We start from the raw sequence: 21,676 nt of genomic DNA on the forward strand, positions 1-21,676 counted from the left end.
ACGATCCCATAGGCCCATGCCCATATACCCATCATACATATCCTCCATCCCATAGTCGAGTGCCCATATACCCATCACACATCCTCTATCCCATAGTCCCATGCCCATATACCCATCATACATATTCTCCATCCCATAGTCCCATGCCCATATACCCATCATACATATTCTCCATCCCATAGTTCCATGCCCATATACCCATTATACATATTCGCCATCCCATAGTCGAGTGCCCATATACCCATCACACATCCTTCACCTCATAGTCCCATGCCCTGCCATATACCCATCATACATATCCTCCATCCGATAGTCCCGTGCCCATATACCCATCATACATATTCTCCATCTCATAGTCCCATGCCCATATACCCATCATACATATTCTCCATCCCATAGTTCCATGCCCATATACCCATCATACATATTCGCCATCCCATAGTCGAGTGCCCATATACCCATCATACATATCCTCCATCCCATAGTCCCGTGCCCATATACCCATCGTACACATCCGCCATCTCATAGTCCCGTGCCCATATACCCGTCATACATATCCTCCATCCCATAGTCCAGTACCCATCACACATCCTCCATCCCATAGTCCCGTGCCCATATACATATCCGCCATCCCATAGTCCCATGCCCATATACCCGTCATACATATCCTCCATCCCATAGTCCTGTGCCCATATACCCATCACACATCCTCCATCCCATAGTCCCATGCCCATATACATATCCGCCATCCCATAGTCCCGTGCCCATATACCCATCAAACATATCCTCTATCCCATAGTCCAGTGCCCATATACCCATCACACATCCTCCATCCCATAGTCCCGTGCCCATATACATATCCTCCATCCCATAGTCCAGTGCCCCATAGTCAACCATTATGACATCATAATGAACGGCGGCAGGGCTTGCAACCTTTGATGACATCAGTGTCGCCATGGCAACCATTGTGACATCATAATGAGGGGCGGGGCTTGATACGCACACACTGCTTCCCCAGTATGCAAATAGGGGCATTATGACATCACTGAGGGGCGGGGCTTGACGCGCGCACATTTTTTCCCCAGTATGTAGATAGGGGCAAAATTGTTTGGTGAATTGGAACGCGCGGGGTTAAAATTTCGCCTCACAGCATAGCTTAGGATGCTCTCGGGGTCCAGACGTGTGACTGTGCCAAATTTTGTGGCTGTAGCTGCGACGGTGCGGATGCACACACACACACACCATACACACTTTGAGCTTTATATATTAGATAACTTGACAAATTTGGGGATAGATCTATTAGAGTACTTGTTTCATTAACCAAAACCTAATTGGCTGGGACAGCGGGAAAGTCTTTGTTCACTGGGGTTGTACGAAAAGGAATGAATGACACGGTTGCCAATTGGAAATTATGGGGAAGGCTGGAAGGCCCATATGAAATAGTGGCAATGAGGAAACCCAGTTGACTTCCATGGGCTCCAGCAGGGGAAATGTCAGCAGGTTCATCAAGAGGCATGGACACATTCAGGCTGTAGATGGCAGCTGAACTAATTCTATTATACAACCTTTTTTAAGGTAATTAAGACTCTAGACAAGACAGGGAATACACAGAATGATACAGAGCAACAAGACAACACTCCTAAAATCAGTAAAAATGTGAACATAGACAGAATGATACCCCACCCACACTATCACACAGTGATAACTTTTTGAGTTCATATAGCAGTAATAGCTATCCTTGACCACACTGCTAGCTGTTTTTTTTTCCTGAGCTCAGCATATGCTGCTGTGTGCTGGACTGGTGTGAGGAGTAATATATTATCAAAAAATTGTCCAATTATAATGTGAATGCCACTTCAAACAAGAATATGAACACGTATTCTAGATCCAAAATCCATATCCAGAATAAAGAAGAGAGCCATAAGATACAAATAAAATCCACTTTTTATTGAAAAATAAAGTTAAATAATAACTGTGATGAAGGAGTTAACTGCTCCTACCCCCCAGCACCTGTAAGCATATTGAAGAAAACAGGATTTAGAGCTCCAATGTTGAATAGCAAGGTCTTTAAGTATGATAATGAGATAAGGCCAAAGCAGAACTTCAAAGCTTGAGTAGGAGCCACATCAGCATGGGGCAGGAAGGTGCCTGGGGGCCTCAATTAGAATATACCTGTCAGCTAGACACAGAAATACACATCCATTGTCTCTCCCAGCCTCTCCGGCTCCATCCTAGGATCATGGATTATGAGCACACCTTTCGAGTTATAGACTCATAAAAAATATCCGCGTGACCCTGAGGAAATCGCGCATCTGGCAGTGCGACTCCTGAGTCAGTGAGGGCTCTGGGACCTGAGATATAGAGATTGTCCCTCCACAGTGACCCAATGGGGCCGTGTTTGCTCTCCACACGACAGGCAAAACAAACCGCATTCACTGGTACCTCTTGTGTCCTGATCCGATCATGCTGTAGAAAGTTACCCCCTTTCTTAGATATTGGGAATAAGTTCTGCAGGGAGCTAAAGGGTGGAGATTATTAGCCCACCCTCTGACACAGGGGGAGGGACCCAGCATGCTTAAGAACAGCAGCACATGGCAGAGACACTCTCACAGAAGAACCAGATGATGATAATCTAAGAAGTAACTGGGGACAGATCTGCCAAGGGGAGCAGCGGCCCACGCTTTGGAGTCTGTCTGGCAACTAAGATTCTTGTACCTGTGGACTGCAGAGCTCCCGACATCCACATGCAACAAACAATCTAGTAAATTGACCTCCAGCTTAATATCTCTAAGTCTTCTACCCTTATTGTTATATTTTACTCTGACTGCAAATCCACTGTAATTCCATTGTATAGCTTACTGTATATTTCTGTAATTATCTAGTGCGCCCTTAAGGCAATTAAAGCATAAAATTAATCTTGGGCTGATGCTTTTACTCTGATTACGAATCTTAGAATACCCAGCGGGTAAGGCTTCTTTCACACTTCAGTTTTTTGTGTCAGTTAAAATCCGCCAAAAGGATGGATAGCGGATCCGTTTTAGTAGTGATGACAATGGATGCCACCCGTCCGTTTTTTTTTTACGGATCCGCCAAATGAAGAATGTTAAAGGAATCGCAGCCGAGAGAGAGAGAATGATAATTTTTTTTTTTGTCCAGCAGCCAGATAGAATTTCGGGTTAAATCAGTGTCTGGAGGATCCGCTGGGCAAAAAAACGTTGCAAGCTCCGTTTGGAAGTCTTTGAGGATGTTGACGGACAGCAACATTTTGGCGGATCCGCACAAAAACGGATGCAACGCATGCAATCCGTCAAGATCCGCCAATAATGAAAGTCAATGGGGAAAAAAAACGGATCCGCAAAGAAAAATGGCGGATCCGTTTTTTTCCCAAATCGGCGGATCTTGACTGATTGTCAAAAACGGAAGTGTGAAAGAGGCCTAACAGGACATCCTCCCCAGCGGCCATTTGCTCTAGGTGCAGTTCCCTTACTGACCTGAGAGACAAAGGGGGCGCCGGAGAGCTGTGCCTGTGTAGTTACGTCACATTGGTGACATGGGAGGAACAGATCCTGTCCTCCACAATAACATTAAAATTAAAAGAGTGCCCGAAAGAGGGGGGACAGCACAGCATCAATATTGCTACACCACTAAATAGGTTTATGAATAACACTCTGGATCTGGCTCATATGTACGACATGCCGACCACATCTCACTGGCTGAGTCCACACTATGTCAGCTTCAGAAGGGAGACTGGCTGGAGGAGGAGTATTGCTCCGAGTTTCGATGGTGGTCCACTGAGAGTAAGTGGAATGACCCAACGCTCCCTAGCCAGTTCTGCGAAGGGCTATCAGTATGGGTGAAGGATGCTCCTCTATGAGACTCCTGTTATGACTAGGTAACCGAGGAGGATAGCAGGGGAATAGACTAGGCAACCAGATAACCAGAGAGGTTGGTAACTTAGTGGATTGCAGACCCCTAAACTGACAACACAACTAGAATTAGCTGTGGGACGTACCTACGATGCCCTAGACGCCTCAGCACAGCCAAAGAATTAACTAAGCCTAAAGAGAGAAAAGGAAAAGCTAAACTGCCCCGGAGTAGAACCCCAATGGAATAGATAGCCCCTGAACATACTGTATATTGCCAGTGAGACAAGATGAGGCACAAAACACAGGCAGAAAATAGAGTAAGCAAATGATGGCGCCCAAACTGTCTAGATAGGACAGGAAAGGATACTGTCTGCAATCACGCAAAAAACCCTAAGAAAAAATCCAACACGTCTGATATGCAAAAATACTGAGGCCACATGACCTGTCCCCCACTAAATCAGAACTCTGGTGTGAACTGGACGCAAAACAAAAGATACTGCTATAACAGAAATACTGAAAAGACTGACATGAGCTGTGGCATATGGAACAGAGCCCAGCACAGGTCCCAGCAGGGAACAAGGCTGAACTCACACCAACAAAGCAGAAATCAGAGGAATTCAAAAAATGGATCAAGTGCAAAAAGATTCAAGCAGACAAATAACTTATCTGAAAGATGCAGGACAAAGCAGGAGACAAGCAAACATCCAAAATGCTCAGGAAGAAAACCAAATCACCGGCAACCACTGAGGGAAAGTTGCTCATTTAAATTTCTCCAGTCTGTAAGGCTATGTGCACACGTTGCGGATTCTGCTGCCTTTCCGCAGCAGTTTTGGCCCTGCGGAAACGCAGCAGTTCCGCTGACATGGTACAGTACAATGAAAGCCTATGGGTTTTCAAAAACGCTGTGCTCACGCTGCGGTTTTTTCTGCAGCATGTCAATTGTTCGGGTGGTTTCCGCAGCGGTTTCACACATTTAACATAGTAGAGGTGTGAAACCGCAGGGCAAAACCTCAGACCAAAACCCAGGTCACTTTACCTGCGGTTTTACCTGCGTTTCCGCGTGGAAAAACCCGCAGCGGAATCCGCAACGTGTGCACATAGCCTAACACCTGACTTCCAATCATCCTCCTCAGGTGATTGACTTCTGTCAGCCAGACCAGCTCCATTACCAGCAACAACTACCAGAGGGAGCCCAAACTCAGAAGCCAGGTCAAAAGTGTTCACAACATACTCCAGTTTCTCTTGAGGCGGCTATGTCTCTGGCTATCCGGGTGGATTGCCGTCTTCGCCAGAGACATTAAGTAACACACCAATGTGGGAGAGGTATGGGTACAAGGGAAACCTCGTCTGAGTCATTTGAGGAACCCATACAGTTGCGTGGGGCAACTCGTTCTGGAATGCAGCCTGTTTGGTGCAAAGGGAGTGTATCTATGCTGTGGTAGAAAGGGCCATTTTGTGGGCACGTGTCCTTCCCTATCTCACTGTAAACAGCCGCCAGAAAACTAAAGAGCCCGTGTTGCTGGGAGGTTAGCAACCCAGGTGAATGTATCTCCTTGGTAGGTAGGACACAATTTTTTCTGCCTGCTGAAATCCATCTGGTCAAAAATAAGGTGTTTATTTCTGCATTTCTGGACAGTGGGGCAGGGTTTAACTTGATTGACGCTAGGTTCGTCCAGGTCAAGGGCCTCAAACCACATACACTGTCCAGACCTATAACCATAATCGCCATTGATTCTGCACCCTTGAGATGGATATTTTATTCAATCTGTTCATCTTCAGGTAGGGGCCATGCACTCAGACATTATTGACTGTTATGTGCTAAAGGGTCTGCCCCCTCCTGTGGTTTTTGGACTTCCTTAGCTCACTCTGCACAACCCTATGGTAGATTGGCAGACTTGGGAGGTGGTAAAGTAGAGTGAGTATTGTCAGACACTGCTTGGGCACCCTGCTTGCAAGGGTGCATACACAGTCTGTGTCTAAATACCCATCGGACTTTGGGGATGTGTTTTCAGAGCCTGGGTGCCTAGAACTAAATTCCCATTGTCGTTATGACTGCGCCGTAAATCTTGTCCCTGGGGCCAAGCTGCCAAAGAGCAGACTATATAATATTTCTGATCCCGTAAGAATATCTTGTGGTTTGGAAGGATGAACTCCTTTAAGATGGACGTTCTTCCCAGGTTTTTATACCTGTTTCAGGCGGTCCCGATTGTACCGCCGAAGGCATTCTTCCAGACCATCAGATCTGCCCTAACTCGATTTATTTGGCAGACTTCCAAACCCCGTTTAAAGTACTCCATTCTGACTACCCCGAAGTCCAAAGGCGGTGCGGGCCTTCCTGACCTGGAGCTTTACCATAGAGCCTCCTTACTAACACGTCTATTTGACTGGCAATTTGGCCATCATTCCAAACAATGGGTTCAATTGGAACAGACATCCTTCAACACTCCTTTACGACATCTTCCTTGGATTCGATGCTATGACCTTACTGCAAACGACTCTGAAGGATCCACGGGCTTTCTGGTACGTGAGACATTATGACTCTGGAATCGTATTAAAATTAAAAAGACGTTGATTAGTGTCCTGAATCCGTTGACACCAATTTTTGGTAACCCAGATATTCCTCCTGGTCGGTTCAGGGATCAATTTTTGGGTTGGCATATCAGTTCTGACTTACGCTTGGGACAGGAACTGGTGGGAGGAGATATCCCATTTTTGGAGGCCCTGCAAGAACAGTTTCCCACTGGGAGGCTCTTGAGGTCGTTTATTCGGGGTCATATGGTTGACCACACTTCTCGCCCCCCCATGACAAGACTGGAAAATTTATTACAGCAGCAGGACTCTCCCTCTCATCTGATTTCTCTTTTATACAAAGAATTCCACGATGGGCGCTCGGAAATGATCCCGAGTTACATCCGGGCATGGGAAGAGGAGATGGGATGTAAATTCTCTGCTGAGGACCTTGACAAAGCTTACATTTTCACACACAAAATGTCCCCGGCTGGGGGCGCACAGGAGAAAAATGTCAGGATATTGACCAGATGCTATCTATCCCCCGTTAGACTAAAGTCTATTTTTCCATCAGTAGATGATACATGTTGGCGGTGTGGAACCGAGAGAGGCACATTATTTCATATTTGGTGGCAGTGCCCTGCTATACAATCCTTCTGGAAGAGGGTGTTCTTGGCTTACCATAGAATCTCTGGAGATTATGTTCCCACCTCCCCACAAATTGCCATCCTTTCGATTCTTCCAGGTCCCATATCCACTCAGAAACGGAGCCTTCTTAGGTTCTGTATGACCGCGGCACGTATGGTAATTCCACGCCATTGGCGCACAACAATACCGCCAACAATGGTGTAATGGGTGTCGGAATTCGCAGATATCTTCCGCATGGAGGAATTGTTGGCTGAAATGGCAGGAGACAACACTCGTTTGATCCGTGTGTGGCACCCTTGGATATTATTCAAGGAAACTACTGGACTGTCTCAGCTGGTTGAGGAGGCCTCTTAGGGGCTGGCTCGGGGGTCTAGTGCCCGTTTTTCTTTTTTCCCCCTTCCCTCTCTCCCCCCCTTTTTTCCCTTTCTTTCTTTTCCCCTTCCTTTCTTGTATTCCTTTTTCTTCTTTTCCTGAAATACACCTCTGCTGATGCATATAAAGAGAGCGTTTTGAATGTTTGCAATTATTGTTTATTGCACCTGCTCATCTATATTACTAATGTATCGAAAGATAGTAGGAGAGGAAGACAACTCTTCAGTCTGCTTTAATGCATATAAGCAAGGAATGTATAATGAATGTTTATATAATTGAGTTGACCAATCTATAATACTAGCTACTCGGTCTGAGTCTTGTAAATGGTTGTGTTATTTGTATATAAACCAACACTCACTCTACCGAGAAGCACAGGAGATATGCTGACTCTATACGAGATTATCTATACTGTGATATTGTACAGTTTGGTGTATAACCTTTGCTATCTTGTATGTTTTTCCTTGTCTACTTGTTTTTTTTTTTCAATAAAAATAGATTCAACAATAATATCTCTGGTCCAAAGAGACAGGCAATGAAGGACTATATCATGAAAAGTTTGGCAAAGGGTCATATCAGACCATCCTCATCCCGCATTGCTGCAGGGTTTTTCTTTGCAAAGAAGAAAGATGGGGGGTTACACCCCTGCCTAGATTTCCGCGAATTCAATCAGCTCACGGTCCGGGTTTCGTATCTGCTCCCTCTCATCCCGTACTTCTTTAGATTGTAGGAGCAAAATGTTTTTCTAAACTGGATCTCAGGGGGGCTTATAATCTCATTCAGATTAAAGAGGCGGATGAGTGGAAAACCACTTTCAATACACCTGAGGGACACTATGAGAACCTTGTGATGACATTTGGGTTGACTAATGCTCCTGCCGCCTTTCAGCACTTGGTAAATGACATCTTTAGTTACCTGGTAGATTGCAATAAATCTACCTATCTCGATGACATAATTTATTCACCTGACCTTGAGTCACATCGGGTACATGTCAGGCAGGCCTTACAGATACTCAGAGACAATAAATTATTGTCAACCAGAGAAATGTATGTTCTCAGTTGAGGAGATCCTTTTTTTAGGATATGTGTTATCGTCAATCAGTTTTCGCATGGATCCTGCGAAAGTCCGGGCGGTATTGTATTGTGATCGTCATGAGGATTTGAAGGCGTTACAAAGGTTTTTGGATTTCGCCAACTACTACCGTAAGTTCATCAAAATCTTTTCAGTGGTGTCCAAACATCTGACTGATATGACCAGGAAAGGGACAGACTTTTCCAAGTGGTTCAGTCCAGCCAGGGAGGCATATGATACCTTGAATTCGTGTTTTGCATCTGCGCCGATTCTCATACAGCCTGATGTCACTTACCCTTTTACTATAGAAGTTGATGCATCTGAAGTGGGGGCTGTATTGTCGCTGGGTGCGTCTGCTGGTAAATGGCGTCCATGTGCATACTTTTCTAAAAAAAAACAAAAAAAAACAAAACGTAACCTGCGGTGAGAAATTATGATATTGGTAACAGGGAACACTTGGCAATCAAGTTGGTCAGTGAAGAGTGTGTCATTTTCTGGAGAGGGCAGTTCTTCCAGTTACGGTAATCACGGATCATAAGAATCTCGTATACCTAGAGTCTGCAAAACATCTAACGCCTCGACCGGCAAGATGGGCATTGTTCTTCATCAGGTTTAACTTTTTTGTTACATATAGGCCGAGGAACAAGAACATTAAGGTGGATGCCTTATCTCGTTTTCCTGGGAGTAGAGATAATTGTGAACTGGTTCCTATGCTATGAAAAGGGATGGTTATTGCGTCTATATGCTCTGATCTTGAAAAAGAGGTTGGTGAGGCTCAGGCTGACGCCCCTGCTGCCTGTCCCTTAGGTAAACTGTTTGTACCTGTAAATCTCCTTCTGGGAGTTCTTGGTGAACATCATGATTCAGTCTTGGCAGGACATCATGGTAATAAAGCCACCAATGATCTTCTTACTCAGCGTTTTTGGTGGTCAGGGGTACATCAGGATGTCTGGGAGTATGTGGCTGCTTGCAGTGTGTTTGCTCATTTTGAAATATCTCACACTCGTCCATCTGGGTCTCTCCAACCATTGGTGCTTCCCAGTAGACCTTGAACTCATTTATCGGTCGATTTTTATCACTGATCTAGCTATGTTGGCAGGTAATACTGTAATTTTGGTGGTGGTGGACAGATTCAATAAGATGCTACATTTTATTGCGCTTCCCACTTTGCATAGCGCCAAGACGCTGGCGCAAATTTTCATCAGTGAGATAGTAACATTATATGGGATCTGTCACGCTCGCGCCTTGGCAGATTGGCGCGAGCGAGGGGGTTGTGGACCCACTGTGCCACAAACCAGACTACCCTGGAAGGGGCATAACTAAATGTAAAGCTACCTTGGTCTTCACTGGAGCCTCTGATAGTGAGGTCAGGCTTGTGCGGCAGGTAGCTGCCAGGTGCCACTCCAGGGTGGTGTCTGGCTGTGGCTGCTGATCCCACTGGGGAACAGAATGCTAGGACAGATGCAACTGACAGACAGGCAGGTGAGCACGGCTGGTACTCTGGCAGGCGAGCACGGCTGACTGGGAAGACACAGGGACACAAACAGGAAGGAGCGGAGTATGGAATAGGTAGAGACCTGTTCACACAGGAGGAGCAGGTACTGGTAAGGGAAGGATGGAAATATAGATGGGTATGAAGGAACAGGTTTGGACCTGTTCACACTGGAGAAGAACTGCAAGGCTGCTGAGAGGAGCTGCAGTTAGCAGCAAGAGGTTCTGCAGCAGCAGAAGCATAACAAAGCAGAACCGCAAGAATGCGGAGCACCGGCAGAGCCGCAAGGGTGCGGAGCACAAGCAGACGAAGAGGAAAGAGGATACCAAGGATAGACACAGCAGGGAAAGGAGCCACAGACAAGGAGACCAAGAGACAGAGGTAGAGCTGAGTTCAGAAAGGTAACAGTACAAGACAAGGTACAAAGACACAGGGACCAGGATATTCTGCCTCCTGGTGGACGGAGAGGACAGGTACAAGAAAAGGCAAGGAGCAATTGCACAGGGACGAGGATATTCTGCCTCCTGGAGGGCGGCAAGACAGGTACAAGACAAGGCTAGAACAAAGACACAGAGGCCAGGATATTCTGCCTCCTGGAGGGCAGAGCAGACAGGCACAGATACAGGACTAGGAGTCAAGCCTACAGAGAAGTGCCGGCGCCGCCCCCCCTATGCACACAGCCAGGAAGCATGCAGAGAGCAGGAAGCAAGAGACACAGCATGGAGCTGGCAGAAGACAGAACACAGTATGGCCTGGAGCAGTAAGTTGATGAGTGGGGGATAGGAGGCCATGCAGTGATGCCGGCAGGGTTGTTACAGGATCCCTACCGATACTGTTTCTGACTGGGGGGTACAGTTTATTTCCAAATTTTGGAGAGAATTTTACACTTTTTTGGGGATCCACCTCTCATACTCTTTAGCATTTCACCCAAAGTCTCATGGGCAAACTGAATGGGTTTGCCAGAATTCTGAGACTTATCTTAGGTGTTTTGTAACACGTAGATGCAGCCAACAGCACACAGATAGGTAAATGGAATGGCACGCTCCAAAAATCCCGGGACCCAACAGGATCAATAGCTCACAAGAAACATGAAGGAGGAGCAGCATCCGATCCAGGTGAAAAATTCAATTGCTTTATTCTGCCATCAGTACAACGTTTCGACCACAGCATGGTCTTTTTCAAGTACATCAAATAACACCTGGAGCAACCTTATATGGTGTGGACAAACCAATCACCTTTCAGGTAAACGCCCCTTGGTCAATATATATATAAATCACATCATATAATACCTCAGGTGAATGAAACCATCAGTGCAAAATACAATATACATTTCACAGACATGGAAGTTTCAAAATTATCACAGACAGTAGTACAATATCTTAGTAAACAGTGTTCAAGAAATGATCCCCCAATCACCATACAGCATAGCGGTCACTATGGTGATAAAACACCAATCTCCTTGCAGCATACATATCTGCTCTCCTCAAGCAATGAAAGCGCCTCTAGGCGTTGGCGCCAAACAGGCAGCCTATAGCAGATACTCACACATGTGGCAGGGAACAGGAACACTGCCTCCATTAACTATAGCACCAGCTCCTGGATGGCGTGCAATGCCGCAGCCGCAGACAGAACTGAACCAAGGGCGAAATCTCGCGATGCAACCACATCAGAGGCACCACGCATGCGCGGTGTCCCAGACAGGACGCAATCAACAAGAGTCCGCCCCGCTCCATCCACCCGTGACCGTGCACACGCACAAGACCCCATCATCTCAACATGAGCCAGACCAAAGACTCATGTACATCAGGCCGCAAGCGCTTGTCAGATCATAGGGGCCGTCACATGACAAGTCATGTAAACAAACCCACCGCCACTGACAGGACGCCAGCAAACCTCACTAAACCAGAGTCCTAGGTCTATTACTACCAAATCCATGGCATTAACCAGGCAGCAATATCCGTACCATATTGTGATTAAAAATAAACCAATTGTTATATAGCAATATAGGACCACCATCCCGTTAGAACTACATTACAATCTTTATTGCATAACAATAATACAATAGTAGCATATGAGGAAGAAAAGAGGGCACGGGGATCGAACATCACAAAAAAAACAAAAAAAAAAATTAGTTCAGGACTATCCAGTCCCCATGTCCTCCAGTCGTTCCCAAATGCCACCTGTAACACAAAAAAAAAATAGAAAAATTAAAACTTGATAAAAGCATTGATATATACAATTGACATTAACAGAGAATGCTATTGCACATAGAGGGGGGGATTCAACCAGTACAAATATGTAGATTACAATCCACATTCAAGCCCTTCGGCTGCAATGTGTCTAATGTGGAAATCCATCTTAATTCTTTCCTTTTCAATAATTTGACCCTATCACCGCCCCGTCTCAAAATAGGGACTCCATCAATGACTCTAAATCGCAATTGGTTGACAGAGAGATTGCAATCAAAAAAATGCTTTGGCACTGGTAAATCTAGAAGTTTGGTCCTAATAGTGCTTTTATGCTTGCTAATTCGCGCTCTAATCTCCATGGTCGTCTCACCTACATACATGAGCCCACACGGGCAAGTGATCAAACAGATAACAAAACTTGAAGAACATGTATATCTTTCTTTTATGAGGAACTTTTTACCCGTTTGTGGATGATTAAAGCTATCACCTTTAATCATGTTCCCACAGCTCGCACATCCCAAACATGGGAAATTACCAAATTTTGATGGACACAACATTTTTGTATTGAGATTTTGGCAGAGCCCACATCACCTTTTACAAGCTTGTCCTTCAGATTGTAGCCCCGTCTATAAGAGAGAATTGGTCTACTGGCAAACTCACTAATCTGTGGTAAACCCCTTTGTAAGAGGTTCCAGTGTTTATTTAAAATCCCCCCATTTCTACTACTTATTGGGCAAAAAGTCGATACAAATGGGACACGTTTAGATGTCTCTCTATCCCGTTTGTGACAAATTTAATTTGGCATCAAACCAAGGGCTTTCTCTTTATAACGTTTTATCTTAGGTGTTTTGTGTCTGAGAACCAGGAGGATTGGGTTACCTACTAACCTATAGCTGAATTTGCGGTAAATAATTGTCATGAGTCCCCGATTTTCAGGACATACGGGTTTCATCCTCAGTTCAGCTCATTTAATAGGAATCGTTCTACTTGAATACCTGAAAAGCGATTTTCATCATCAAATACGTCTGTGTGGCAGGGGGTTATTGATAATTTGAGGAAGATGGAGTCCAAGTATAAGCGTGTGGCTATTAGGAGACGTTTGGTGGGTCCAGACCTGTGTGTTGGTGACTTGGTGTGATTGTGTTCAAGTAACATGTAGTTGAAGGTTTCCTCTTGGAAACTGGGTACCAGGTTCACCGGTCATCATAAGATTGTTGCCTTCGTCAATCTCATAGCATTCCGCCTTGCTTTGCTGCTCACATTTAGGATCCTTAATGTGTTTCATCAATCTCTACTCAAAAAATACATTGCGTCCTCTGTACCTTCACCACTACTGCCATCTTCACTGTCATTATGGATGGTAATTTGGAATTTCAAATAGCAAAGATCGTTGATTCCCGCTTAGTTTGTCGGTCACTTCAGTATCTGGTACACTGGAAGGGATACGGCCATGAAGAGAGGATATGGATATCCTGACGTCTATGCGGCCAAGCTGATCTTTTCACATGGCGCATCCTGATAAACCTGGTTCTGAGGTTCCCGAGGTCCCTCGTGTGTGTGTGTGTGTGTGTGTGTGTGTGTGTGTGTGTGTGACAGAGAGGAGCAAGGAGTGCACAGTGTCAGATTTCTCCTACTCCTGCACAGATTAGAACACTTCACCTTCATATTAACCCCTTTATGACCTCCGCCATACTAGTATAGTATTGACAGCGGCATTTAACGCACGCTTCCGGCCATCGGGACTGAAATCCACGCTCCGGTGGCCCCCGTCACGTAATCGCGGTTCACCAGTGGTCGGCGCTCATAGCAAGTGAGTAAATATACTACATAGAGGCGAGGTGATCATTGCCTGTATGTAGCAGAGCCGATCGGGCTATGGCAGCTTCTAGTCTCCCAGGAAGACTATTGAAGCATGCTAAAAAGCAAGTTAAAAAAAATTAAAAAATATAAAAAAAATAAAAATATACAAAATTATAAAAGTTCAAATCACCCCCTTTCGCCCCTTGAAAATAAGACAATAAAAATATAAAAAACATACACATATTTGGTATCGCCGTGTTCAGAATCCCCAGATCTATCAATAAAGAAAAGGATTAACTTGATCGCAAAATGGCATAGTGAGAAAAAAAGTCAAAACGTCAGAATTATATTTTTTTGGTCGCCGCAACATTGCATTAAAATGCAATAAAGGGCGATCAAAAGATCATATCTGCACCAAAATGGTATCAATAAAAACATCAGCTCAGCTTGCAAAAAATAAGCCCTCACCCAACCCGAGATCATGAAAAATTGAAACGCTACGGGTATCGGAAAGTGGCGCAATTTTTATTTTTTTTTAACAAACTTTTGATTTTTTTTTTACCACCTAAATAAAAAGAACCTAGACATGTTTGGTGTCTATGAACTTGTAGTGACCTGGAAAATCATAATAGCAGGTCAGTTTTAGCATTTGGTGAACGTGGTAAAAAAAAAATCCAAAAAAAGTTGTGGAATTGCACTTTTTTTTTGCAATTTCACTGAACTTGGCATTTTTTCCCCATTTTTGTATACAGGATATGGTAAAACCAATGGTGGTGTTCAAAAGTACAACTTGTCCCGCAAAAAGCAAGCCCTAACATGGCCATATTGATGGAAAAAAAAAAAAAAAAAGTTATGGCTCTCGGAAGAAGGGGTGCAAAAAGAGAAATTCAAACACGAAAAAGGGCAGGGTCTTGAAGAGGTTAAATGTTGTAAGTTTTGGCAGTGCAGGGGTTAATCTGTTCTGTTGAGAGCTTCTGGAGCTAAGGCTCTCAGCTGTGCATTGTAGGCTACTCACATCTCCTATAGAAACGGAGTATTGGCTAGAACATATTGTCAGAGCTAGCTTATGCTGCATGGCCGGAGGTGGTTGTTTTAAAGGAGAAGGCGGTTGGTGGGTTTATGTGTGACTATTGCTAGGTTTTGAGTGTGTGATAATTTCCTTTGTTCTCCTGCTTTGGTTTGTTAGTCTGGTTGGTGTACTGTGATAAACTAGTACTCCCCTCTTCCCTGGGTGGGGAAGGGCACAGAATGAGTGCGGATTCAGGAGCTAAGGCAAGGTATGTGGTCCTGGCATCTTTACCATCAGAAGTAACCTGGGGAACAAGGAGACCTAGGGCGCCCCTAGCATTAGGAACAAGGAAGGAGCCCCCTGGGTCTCAGGACACCTGGCAACAGAGTCGTGACAGTATTATAGCAATTATGTCTTATATATAGGAGCAGTATTGTAGCAGTTATATTCTTGTACATGGGGACAGTGTTACAATAGATCTATTCTTGTATGTAGAGGCAGTAGTTATATTCTTGTACGTAGGGGACAGTATTATAATAGATATATTCTTGTACACAGGGGCAGTATTATAATAGATATATTCTTGTACATGAGAGCAGTAGCTATATTCTTGTACCTAAGGGCCGGAATATAGTAGTTATATTCCTGTACACAGGGGGCAGTATTATCATAGTTATATTCTTGTACATAGGAAGCATTATTATAATAGTTATTTTTTGTACATACTGTCAGTATTATAGTAGTTATATTCTTGTTTATAGGGAACAGTATTATAATAGTTATATTGTATATAGGGGCAGTATTCTATTAGTTATATTTTGTACATTGGTGCAATATTATAGTATTTATATTCTTGTACACATAGGGGGCCGTATTATAGTAGTTATATTCTTGTACATAGGGGGCAGTATTATAGTAGTTATATTCTTGTACATAGGTGGCAGTATTATAGTAGTTATATTCTTGTACATGGCAGCAGTATTATAGTAGTTATATTCTTGTACATAGGGGAAGTATTATAGTAGTTATATTGTATAAAGGAGCAGTATTATAGTAGTTATATTCTTGTACACAGGAGCAGTATTATAGTAGTTATTTTCTTGTACATAGGGGGCCGTATTATAGTAGTTATATTCTTGTACATAGGGGGCCGTATTATAGTAGTTATATTCTTGTACATTAGGGCAGTATTATAGTAGTTATTTCTTGTACATAGGGGGCAGTTATAGTAGTTATTTCTTGTACATTAGGGTAGTATTATAATAGTTATATTCTTGTACATAGGGGCTGTATTGTAATAGTGATATTCTTGTTATGTATGGAGCAATATTCATATTCTTGTACATTGGTGCAGTAACATAGTAGTTATTCTTGTACATTGTTGCAGTATTATTCTAGTTATATTCTTGTATATAGGGGACAGTATTATAGTAGTTATATTCTTGTACATTGTTGCAGTATTATACTAGTTATATTCTTGTACATAGGGACAGTGTTTTATTATTTATATTCTCGTGCATTGTTATAATAGTTACCACAAAACTCAAGATAAAAAGCGGACGGCACCGCTGTTACCGTGTATCTTCAAATGATGTGCGGCATGCAGAAGCCCAACAGCTGGGAATCTCGGGTGCCAGACCTGGAAACAGTCAATCCTGGGAATCCATGCAAAGAGAAAAGGTCGCACTCATCGAGACGGAAGTTTCACTGGTTTATTGACATATCATGAACATGTCAAGTCGGGGGAGTGACATAAGGAGTGCACTCCTTATGTCACTCCCCCGACTTGACATGTTCATGATATGTCAATAAACCAGTGAAACTTCCGTCTCGATGAGTGCGACCTTTTCTCTTTGCATGGTTATAATAGTTATATTCTTGTATATAGGAGCAGTATTATCGTAGTTATATTTTTGTACATATGGGAGATATAGTAGTTCTTATATATAAGGGGCAGTATTACAGTAGCTATATTTTTATATATAGGGAGCAGTACTATAATAGTTATATTCTTGTACATAGGGGGCAGTATTATAGTAGTTATATTCTTGTACATGGGGCAGTATTATAGTACTTATATTCTTGTACATAGGGGCAGTGTTATACTAGTTACATTTTCGTTTGTTGCTGTACATAGGGGACAGTATTTTAGTAGTTATATTCTTGAACATAGGAACAGTATTATATTAGCTTTATTCTTGTACATAGTGGGCAGTATTATAGTAGATATATTCTTGTACATTGGGAGCAGTATTATAGTAGTTATATTCTTGTACATAGGGCCAGTATTATAGTAGTTATATTCTTGTACATAGGAGCAGTATTATAGTAGTTATGTTCTTGTACATAGGGGCAGTATTATAGTAGTTATGTTCTTGTACATAGGGGCAGTATTATAGTAGTTATGTTCTTGTACATAGGGGCAGTATTATAGTAGTTATATTCTTGTACATTGGAGCAGTATTATAGTAGTTATATTCTTGTACATAGGGGCAGTATTATAGTAGTTATATTCTTGTACATAGGGGACAGTATTATAGTAGCTATATTCTTGTACATAGGGGCAGTATTATAGTAGTTATATTCTTGTACATAGGAGCAGTATTATAGTAGTTATATTCTTGTATACAGGAGCAGGATTTTAGTAGTTATATTCTTGTACACAGTGGCTGTATTATAGTAGTTATATTTTTGGAAGCATTACATTTGGTAAATATAACTGTATTCACTTAGATTGCCACTTTTCCTAGATCCCTCCATTATGTACACCCCCTGTGCCTTCAGATGAGTTTTATTGTCAAATTATCAGCTCAGCATTTATTTATTGACATCAACATGAGTAGTGTATAGCGGTATACTATAGAAACTCACATAGAGAACACCAAATCTCCATCTAAAACTAATTATGTAAATCTTTCTTTTGTTGTATTGCAACAATTATCTTATCCTTCAGAGCTCCAGGCAATAATCTGCTATTACATCATTTCTTATCCTCCCGTCATCTCCAAAGCTGTATACACTAACCTGCTGTTACATCGTGAAGAGTTTAATATGAGATATGACGGTATTTATTATAGATCACTCTTTTCCATGGCCTGATATTATGACAACAAATTGTACTAAAAAGAGTGAAATCTTTGAGGATGAGGCAGTCACCAGCGCCGCACAGTATAGTGATACAGCTCTATAATTCATGTGTATAGTTGATGCTTATCTGCCGGTTCATGATCTCATCCTGGGAGACTCCACCATTAATTACTTATTCTGGGGAATGAAGCTGCCCCGGCATTATAAATAATGATTGCCCCAATTATCACATTTACCTCGCACCAGAACACAGAGAGTGCCAACCTGTACCCAAAATATCCACCGCACCCAGGGACAGGCAGGACATCTTTCTTTTGTTGTACTAAAGCAGTTACATTATGCCTTATCTTTAGTGTAGTGTCAGATATGATTGCAGCTCTGGTTGTGAATGGAGTATAAAATGTGATGAGTTGCAACTCTGAATGCAATCGGAGAGGTGATGAATTGCAGCTCTGGATGTGATGCGGGGCGCCCTGAGCAGTAGATGAGTGGAGATTAGTGATGAGCGAGTATACTCGTTACTCGGTTGTCCTCCAAGTATTTTGGCGTGCTCGGAGATTGAGTTTTCGTCTCAGCTGCATGATTTGTGGCTGCTGGACAGGCTGAATACATGTGAGGAATGCCTGTTTGTTAGGGAATCTCCACATGTATTCAGGCCGGCCAGCAGCCACAAATCATGCTGCTGAGACGACGAAAACTAAATCTCCGAGCACGTCAAAATACCTGGAGGACACCCGAGCAACGAGTATACTCGCTCATCACTAGTGGAGATCTTTTAGGAGCCACACCAGCTGGTATCGAGCACACATAATTTCTCCATTGTCCACAGTGCGGCTCCACCACTTTATCACACCTCGTGTGGGGGGCTGCAAGCTCTAGATCAAATTCTGCCATTCTCAGAGTTGCGATACTTGATTCTGTCCAGGTAGGACCAGACCCTGCAGACCACCAGGCCGTAGTACGTCTCCAGCTTGGAGCAGCCATGGCCCTCACTCAAATCGGTCCACACTTCAGACATCTCGTTGTTTCCGATCCCGGACGATGAGAAGATGATCCTATAACAGCATCGGTTATATCGAATGTGCAGAGGCCCAGAAAACCGGGAGCTATGGAGCGGGAGGGCTCCGGCCTGCTGGGCACAGAGACCGATGAAGACCTCAGAGGGCACGGCCACTGTCACTCGGGCGGACACCAGGTACATCTTCCTAGTGACCCCCTGGGAGATGACCATGGCCGAGCCGCTGCAGTAGTCGGGATAGAAGGTCTCGGAGTAAGATGTCAGAGGGACGAAGCTTAGACTGTGAGGGTCTCTGTCTGGCCGGGCATGGTGTATAACTCTTCCCGTATATATGTCATTGGTGCGGATCTCCAGACTCAGTAGATAACTACTCAGGCTCTCAACATTGACAAACATATAGTCATCGGCTTTGAGGATGAACCTGGCGTTGGGGCAGAAGGTCACAACCCACTCCATCATCATCGCTGCCTTCAGAGTGTTATTGGAAGGATCCAGGAAAGTCCCTTGCACCAAGTCCTGGTGGAGATGAGATTCATTTAGGAGGCCGTACTGAGTGGCCTGTATCTGCGGCCTACCTAGCATAAAGATCTGCGTTACCCGGAGACCCCGCAGCGATGTTGCCTTCCCCCAGGTCTGTCGGATTCTTTCCCGTCTCATCCTGTTTTCGGGTGAACTGAAGATGACCATGAGCAGGAAGACATTCTGATCCGTGCAGCGCCTTGAGCAGCTGATGACATAGGACCTGGAAATGTTCTCACTCTGCAGACTCAGATTTAGTCTCAGTGCTTGGTCCTGGAGCGCCATGAACTTTCCATCCTTGTAAGTGATTGGGGCTAAGCGAAGTAAGTATTCCTCCATCAAATCCGCACCAAACAGCAGCGCGTGGAAGAGGACGAGGAGGATGAAGCAGTACTGATGGGTGCGAAGCCGGCAGAGGGACACCTGTGAAGATGAAGGTAGTGTGAGAATAAGACAACTATGGATGATCTGAGGTGGAGCGATGCCAGGAGTTACAAATGGGAATAGCACAGGGATTCTTCAGAAATTGAGGTAAGATAACAAGAGGGCAGTGAGGGGGACATGGAGAGAATGAGGTCTGGTGATGAGGCAAACAGAGCAGCGGCAGAACACCAGCAGAGATTTAGGCTGTGTGAAGTGGCTACCCTCTGAAAGTGAGGTCAGGTGAGGGGGAGCGGACACCTTTAGATAGTGAGGAGAGGGCAGCAGGTAAGGGTACACCTGCATAGAAAGAGGCCAGGTGAGGGGGCTCCTGCAGAGAGCAAGGCTGGGGGAGAAGCAGAGACAGCTGAAGCGAACGAGGCCGGGGCAAGGAGCGGAGACACCTGCAGAGGGCGGACACCTGTAGACGAGTTAGGGAAAGGAGAAACACCTGCAAGGGGGAATGGCCGTGTGAGCAGGAGAAACACCTGCAGAGAGTGAGGCGGGATGAGGGGACACTTGAAGAGAGTGAAGTCATGTAAGGAGGGGGGTATACTTGCAGTGGGCGAGGCCAGTGACTAGGAAGATGGGAGCTCACCTGCATAGTGCTGGTGACACAACTGCTCCTTGCGCTGCCGCCTCCTTCACTCTTATTTCCTTTGGGTGAATTTGTCTTTTCCGCTGCTCACATGGTAAAGTTACTGCAGAACCTGATCCGTCTGCACCTGACCTAACAGCAGTAACCAGACACTGGGACAGGAGCCGATGGATGTGAAACAGCCTGGATGGTCTGAGTATGTGATAAAACTCCACAAGCCAGGAGTGTGTGGGTTTGTGTGTTTCACAGGGAACACTAAAATACTACATCCTAAAGAAATTAATGAATGAAATAATTCAGTTGCATATACTGTATTTATTCATTACATAGTGGAATGCATTGAGAACAATAAAACATAAAAATGATCAATGTAAATCAAAAAGAATATCCCATGGATGTCTGGATTTGGAATGATACTCAAAATCAAAGTGAAAAATCAAATTACAGGCTGATCTAACTTCAGTGGAAATGCCTCAAGACAAGGAAATGATGCTAAGTAGTGTGTGTGTGGCCTCTACGTGCCTATATGACCTCCCCATAAAGCATGGGTATGCTCTCGATGAAGTGATGATGTTCTCCTGAGGGATCTTCTCCCAGACTTGAATTAAAGCATCAGTCAACTACTGGACAGACTGGTGCAACGTGGCATTGATGGATGATACGAGACATGATGTCCCAGATGTGCTCAACTGGATTCAGGTCTTGCGAATGGACAGGCCAGCCCATAGTATCAATGCCTTCCTCATGTAGGAACTGATGACACACGTCAGCCACATAAGTACTAGCATTGTCAGGCATCAGAAGAAACCCAAGGCTCAATGCACCTGCTTATCGTCTCACAATGGGTCTGAGGTAGTGATGAGCGAGCATGCTCAGGTGATCAAGTATTTGGAAGTGCTCAGAGATTTAGTTTCTATTGCCGCAGCTGCATAATTTGCAGCTACTTTTGACAGCCTGAACACATGTAGGAATTCCATAACAAACAGGCAATCTCCACATGTATTCAGGCTGCCAAGTAGCCGCCTGCGGTGACAGAAACTAAATCTGCGAGCACTTCCAAATACTGAGAGACTACCTGAGCA

The 21,676-nt window shown here is 44.2% G+C and overlaps 2 protein-coding genes across 2 annotated transcripts in view; both read right to left on the reverse strand.

The window, feature by feature from the left end:
* LOC141069480 (uncharacterized) overlaps window positions 1-16,671 on the reverse strand; it is a 51,569-nt gene extending 34,898 nt beyond the window's left edge. Inside the window, exon 1 of the mRNA XM_073559063.1 lies at window positions 16,528-16,671. The gene's annotated coding sequence lies outside the window, so the exon portion shown is untranslated. The remainder of the gene's footprint in view (window positions 1-16,527) is intronic.
* Window positions 16,672-18,732: 2,061 nt separating this feature from the next.
* On the reverse strand, window positions 18,733-20,355 carry B3GALT9 (beta-1,3-galactosyltransferase 9). The gene has a single exon (XM_073559276.1). It carries the CDS (start codon window positions 19,913-19,915, stop codon window positions 18,920-18,922), a length of 996 nt encoding a protein of 331 aa, XP_073415377.1. The 5' UTR covers window positions 19,916-20,355; the 3' UTR covers window positions 18,733-18,919.
* Window positions 20,356-21,676: the final 1,321 nt, after the last annotated feature.

The sequence above is a fragment of the Dendrobates tinctorius genome, unplaced genomic scaffold (assembly GCF_039654945.1).
Source record: "Dendrobates tinctorius isolate UK_male_01 unplaced genomic scaffold, ASM3965494v1 ptg000013l, whole genome shotgun sequence".
Classification (NCBI taxonomy): Eukaryota; Metazoa; Chordata; class Amphibia; order Anura; family Dendrobatidae; genus Dendrobates; species Dendrobates tinctorius.

Coding starts and splice junctions, on each gene's coding strand:
- B3GALT9 (XM_073559276.1), bottom strand. CDS start 19,915: ATGGAGGAATACTTACTTCGCTTAGCCCCAATCACTTACAAGGATGGA.